General features: G+C 42.9%; 1 protein-coding gene across 1 annotated transcript; it reads right to left on the reverse strand.

Moving 5' to 3' along the window:
• Positions 1 to 366: 366 nt before the first annotated feature.
• On the reverse strand, positions 367 to 3,627 carry LOC143364123 (uncharacterized). Its single transcript, XM_076804623.1, has one exon. The coding sequence runs from the start codon at positions 3,625 to 3,627 to the stop codon at positions 367 to 369; it is 3,261 nt and encodes a 1,086-aa protein (XP_076660738.1).
• Between the last annotated feature and the right edge of the window lie 2,273 nt (positions 3,628 to 5,900).

The following is a 5,900-nucleotide window of genomic DNA, read 5'->3' on the forward strand; positions in this document are numbered from 1 at the left end:
CGGGTGGTTGGTCTGGTTGACCTTCACGGTCGTGCAGATGTCCCTTTGCAGAGGGTTTTTACGACGGAACATGCCGCCCCCCTTGAACGGTCGCGTTCAATGATTCTCACTAAAACTGGTCGGATGGTGATAACCTAAAGTCGGTTCGGATTATCTAAATCTAAAGGCTAAAACAATATGTATACTCCAGACTTAGTGACTAAATGACAATTTATACTAGTCTAGCTTACACTAACAATACGGTTAGAATACGTTACTATGATTACGCAACTATCTACTATATATACAAGGTAGCTGATTTGGATAATATCTATATACAGTTGATATGGGTGTTCTTTGTTTGTGGCACAGTAATTTAAAGGTCCCTTAAATGGATTGTTCCAATGGCAATGGAAAAATAGAACGGACGCCTCGCTTATAACAACCACTCGCGGTTTTCACTGTAACTACGCGAGTGAAATTGTCTTCTCCAGGGTGAATTTCAGTTATGCGTCCTAGCTTCCACTGTAGAGGTGGTAGGTTGTCCTCCTTCAGTAGAATCAATGTCCCAATGTGAAGATGGGCGGTGGGATTGTTGCGCCATTTGCTCCGAATGTTTAATTCGTTTAGGTACTCCTTGTACCATCGTGTCCAAAAATGTTGCTTCATTTTTTGGATATGCTCCCACACCGATAGTCGATTGGTAGCGATATCAGACACATCTCGTTCCGGAATATTAGTTAGCGACTCACCTATTAGGAAGTGGGCCGGAGTGAGGGCTGAGAGGTCATTGGGATCCGAGGATAATGGTGTTAGGGGTCGAGAGTTTAAAATTGCTTCAATTTCGATTATGTGCGTATTGAATACCTCATACCCAATTGTATCTTCGCGAGAATGCCAGTAAATGCCTAATGTCTTTTTGACTGCCTGCGGATCTAAACATAGGCAGTCATCGGTAGTACGCTCTTGTAGTCCCCTTAGCAGTTGTGGTTTGTTAGGTGACCATTGTCTTAGATTCAATTGTTCTATTAACTTCGCGGCTTCACTTGACGAATTCGTGTCAGTTAACAAATCGTCTATGTAAAATTCGTTTTTAATTACGTCAACTGCTAAAGGATACGACCGTGCTTCGTCCTCGGCAAGCTGTTGTAAGCAGCGTGCCGCAAGAAACGGAGCGCAAGCCGTACCGTAGGTTACGGTGTTTAAGCGGTATGATTTAACCGCCTCGTTTGGACCTTTGCGCCGTAGGATTTTTTGATAGTTCGCGTCCTCTGGGTGAACTAATATTTGCCTGAACATCTTCTCAATATCGGCAGTAATCACGTATTGGTATTTGCGGAAGCGAGCAATCAATGAAAAGACGTCGTCCTGAATTGTCGGACCTACCATTAGCGCGTGATTTAGGGACAGACCGGTGTCGGTCTTCGCGGACGCGTCGAAAACGACCCTAACCTTGGTTGTAAGGCTGCTAGCTTTTATTATGGGATGATGCGGTAAATAACAACCCGCATCTTTAAAATCCTTGTCTTCTACTTCGGTCATGTGATCTAAGGCTTCATATTCCGTTAGGAATTTGGTATATTGATCGCGTAATTCGGTGTTGGACTGTAGCCTTCTTTCTAGACTATAAAATCTTTTTAGCGCGATATCGTAAGAATTGCCGAGTTGTTGCTTGTTGTCATTGAATGGAAGTCTGACTATGTAGCGACCCCCTTTATCGCGATAGGTGCTTTGTTTAAACAATTCCTCACACAATTGCTCTTGCGGTGAGCATGAATTTGTGACTGAACACTGCTCTACTTGCCAGAATCTTTCTAACTGCGCGTCTAGATCTTGGGTATTTAAATGGCAGTTTATATTTGTCGATACAGAATCATTTATTTCTCCTGACAGCACCCAGCCCAACTCGGTATCTTGAAGAACGACCGTTTCGTTTTGTAATCTAATTCTGTCCTTTCCTAAAAGCTTGTAATATAAATATTCCCCAAGCAAAAGATCGACCTTCGAAGACCTGTTAAAGGAAGGATCGGCTAAAGCTACGTTATTCGGGATTTGTAATATCGTTCGTTCAAATGTGCGCGATGGTAAAGGCCCAGTAATTTCTGGCAGTGTTAAAAATAGTGCACTACACTTAAAATCGGAATGATTTGAGCCGATTTGAGCCTCTACGGCAAATTTTACATGGCTCTCCTGACGCCCTATACCTGACGTCGTTACGTTGAGACGTTTTTTCGGTAAACGCAGGTAAGTCGCTAATCTCTCGGTCATAAAATTGCGCTGCGAACCCGGGTCTAAAAGAACGCGGCATTCATGCTCTCGATTCTTTTGGTCAAGAATTTTAACTCGCGCCGTGGATAGCAATACTTCTTGATCTAATTTACTGTAGGCCGTTAACGCTATGGTAGGCGATGCAGCTTCGTTTAGGGTATTAACTTTCGCAACATTCGATACGTTTGACTGGTCAATGTGCAATAATGTGTGGTGTTTTCCGCCACATTTTCTACATGTAGATGAGCGACATTGTGAAATGAAATGCGTGGAATTTAGGCAATTGAGACAGCCTTTAAGAGTTTTTACTGTGGTTATTCTGTCGCGAGGAGATTGTTTTAAGAATTCTGTGCATTGGTTAATATAATGAGATTGCTTGCATACCGGGCACGAAATCGCGGGCTTGGTACCGACAAAGGTATTGGTTCTATGTACCGGTTTAAAACTCCTGTCAGACCAGCGTTTTGGGTAATTATTGTCCCGTGTATGCGCTACTAATTTTACGGGTTCCTCGTCCCGTGAATATTTGTTCAAAAAGGCTAATAATTCGTGATAGGTCGGCAGGACCCCATCCTCGATTGTGCGCTCCCAAGAAGTACGTGTCGATTTGTCGAGCTTTGATGAAATGATATAAATAATCATTTCATCCCATTCCACCGGTTGGCCTAATGATTTTAACGCATTTATATGCATTTCTGCGTCTTCTGCTAAAGCGCGCAATGAGGATGGTTTGTCTCGAGATACCTCGGGTAGTTCAAATAAAGCACGGATGTGGCATTGAATGATCTTACGCGGTTGATCGAATCTTTTCCGTAGTAGGTTCCATGCAACAAAATAATTTTCTTCGGAAGCAGATAGAGCGCTAGTAACGTTGGCCGCGTTACCTATTAGATATGATTTTAACAAGTGAAATTTATGGATAGTAGGAATTGTATCAACCTCGTGAACTAGTGATCGAAAAGTATCATAAAACCCTTGCCACTCTAAGAAGTTTCCGCTGAATTGTTTAATGCGAATTTTGGGTAATATATCTTGTGACGTTGTAATAGTCGGAGTTGAGGCATTACTAACAGTCGGAACAGTTTGGATTTGAGTCCTGTGGGTTAGCTCCCTTAATCGTCTAGCCAATAAATCGGAGCATTCAAAATATGTTGCTTCAAAATCTTTGATTGCCTCCTCGTCTGATTTATCTTGTATCGATTCAACCTGATCTTGTATTATAAAAAACTTTTGGAAGTATTCTTCTAATTTCTTTTGTCGCATCTCTATGTCCGTCACCTCGAAAGTGAGAATCGATTCCCGAACCTGATTGCTTAATCGCGTCAGTTGTGCCTTCACGGCGGCACGCTGTCTTATAAACGATTTTAATTCATCCGCCATTGTTCGAGGGATTGAAGCAATTTTTGGGAATGAGGGAAATTTAGGAAGATAGGTGAGTCGAAAAACTTACTCGTATGGAGACTGTGCAGTACCGCTACCACTTTCACGGCCTTGTCTTCTCAGGACGTCCAGTGGTCCCGAAGAGGAATTGGTGGATGCGATGTTCCCTTCTGATGACGTCGATGGTCCAGAAGTAGAAGCTGCGTCGCTCGCGATGTATCCTTCTGCTAGGCTGGTTGTTCTGGATGCTGGGTTGTCCAGGCTGATCCAGTCAAATGTAGGTGCTCCCTCGGGCTGCTGATGTCCTTTGGAACACTCAGCTACTTCTTCTTCGTTGTTTCGGTAACTCTCGATAATAGTCGCGACAATGCTCAAGGCACAAGCGATATCGTAACTCGCGATAAAGATCGCGATCCGGCTCGAAGGACCAAAAAATGTGGTGTCGCGTCGATCCCGGAATTGGGGAGAATCGGCTCGCGACTGGGTAATGGTTTAACGGCGAATGATTGTAAATTCAAACTCCGGAGAACTAGTCTTTATTTCTAAAATGCAAGACTCGGCTTGCCTTCGGTAGCTTCTAAGCAGCTCGGTGCTTGAAAGAATTCGAATTCTCGATAGCTCTAGACAGCTCGGTGTACTAGTAGTCAGGTTGGTGTATCAGACAGTTCTGTTGTTGTTACAATATTTTGGAATAAGGTAGGCTCGGATGTGGGTGTGGTCTTAGGAAGTTGTCTATGATTGGTTGAAGGATGTGTTTGGAAGTGGTGGAAAATTAGGAAGAGTGGGAGTGGAAGATACATTTGGTTACAGGCGGCTACGATTATAAAACTATACATTTTGGTGCGCTAACGGTTCGCAGGCCAACATGTGCTCGTCAGCTGAGGTTGTTCGGATTTTTGACTACGCCAAACTACGGTAGGTTTTTTATGGCGGTCATGGTCATTATGCCGCGGGTGGTTGGTCTAGTTGACCTTCACGGTCGTGCAGATGTCCCTTTGCAGAGGGTTTTTACGACGGAACACTATCCTATCCTCTATCCTATCCTATCCTCTATCATATCCTATCCTCTATCCTATCCAATCCTCTATCCTATCCTATCCTCTATAATATCCTATCGTATCCACTATCCTATCCTATCTTCTATCCGAACCTATCCTCTATCCTATCCTATCCTCAATCATATCCTATCCTCTATCCTATCCTATCCTCTATCCTATCCTACCCTCTATCCTATCCTATCGTATCCTCTATCGTATCCTATCCTCTATCCTATCCTATTCTCTATTATATCCTATCCTCTATACTATCCTATCCTCTATCCTATTCTATCCTCTATCCTATCCTATCCTTTATTCTATCCAATCCCCTATCCTATCCTCTATCCCATCCTATCCTCTATCCTATCCTATCCTCTATCCTATCGTATCCTCTATCGTATCCTATCCTCTATCCTATCCTATCCTCTATCCTATCCAATCCCCTATCCTATCCTCAATCCTATCCTATCCTCTATCTTATCCTATCCTCTATCCTATCCTATCCTCTATCTTATCCTATAATCTATCCTATCCAATCCTCTATCCTATCCTATATCCGATCCTATCTTCTATCCTATCCTATCCTCTATCCTATCCTATCCTCTATCCTATCCTATCCTCTATCCTATCCTATCGTATCCTCTATCGTATCTTATCCTCTATCCTATCCTATCCTCTATTATATCCTATCCTCTATACTATCCTATCCTCTATCCTATCCTATCCTCTACCCTATCCCATCCTCTATCCTATCCTATCCTCTATCCTATCCTATCGTATCCTCTATCGTATCCTATCCTCTATCCTATCCTATCCTGTATCCTATCCAATCCCCTATCCTATCCTCTATCCTATCCTATCCTCTATCGTATCCTATCCTCTATCCTATCCTATCCTCTATCCTATCCTATCCTCTATCCTATCCTATCCTCTATCCTATCCTATCCTCTATCCTATCCTATCCTATCCTCTATCCTATCATATCCTCTATCTTATCCTATACTCTATCCTATCCTATCCTCTATCCTATCCAATCCCCTATCCTATGCTCTATCCGATCCTATCCTCTATCCTATCCAATCCTCTATCCTATCCTATCCTCTATCCTATCCTATCGTATCCTCTATCCTATCCTATCCTCTATCCTATCCTATCCTCTATCCTATCCTATCCTCTATCCTGTCCTACCCTCTATCCTATGCTATTCTCTATCCTATCCTATCCTATCCTCTATCC

Source organism: Halictus rubicundus, unplaced genomic scaffold, assembly GCF_050948215.1.
Source record: "Halictus rubicundus isolate RS-2024b unplaced genomic scaffold, iyHalRubi1_principal scaffold0285, whole genome shotgun sequence".
NCBI classification, from domain to species: Eukaryota; Metazoa; Arthropoda; class Insecta; order Hymenoptera; family Halictidae; genus Halictus; species Halictus rubicundus.

What these genes read in the sequence shown, in the direction of transcription:
- LOC143364123 (XM_076804623.1), bottom strand. Translation starts at nt 3,627, where the DNA reads ATGGCGGATGAATTAAAATCGTTTATAAGACAGCGTGCCGCCGTGAAG.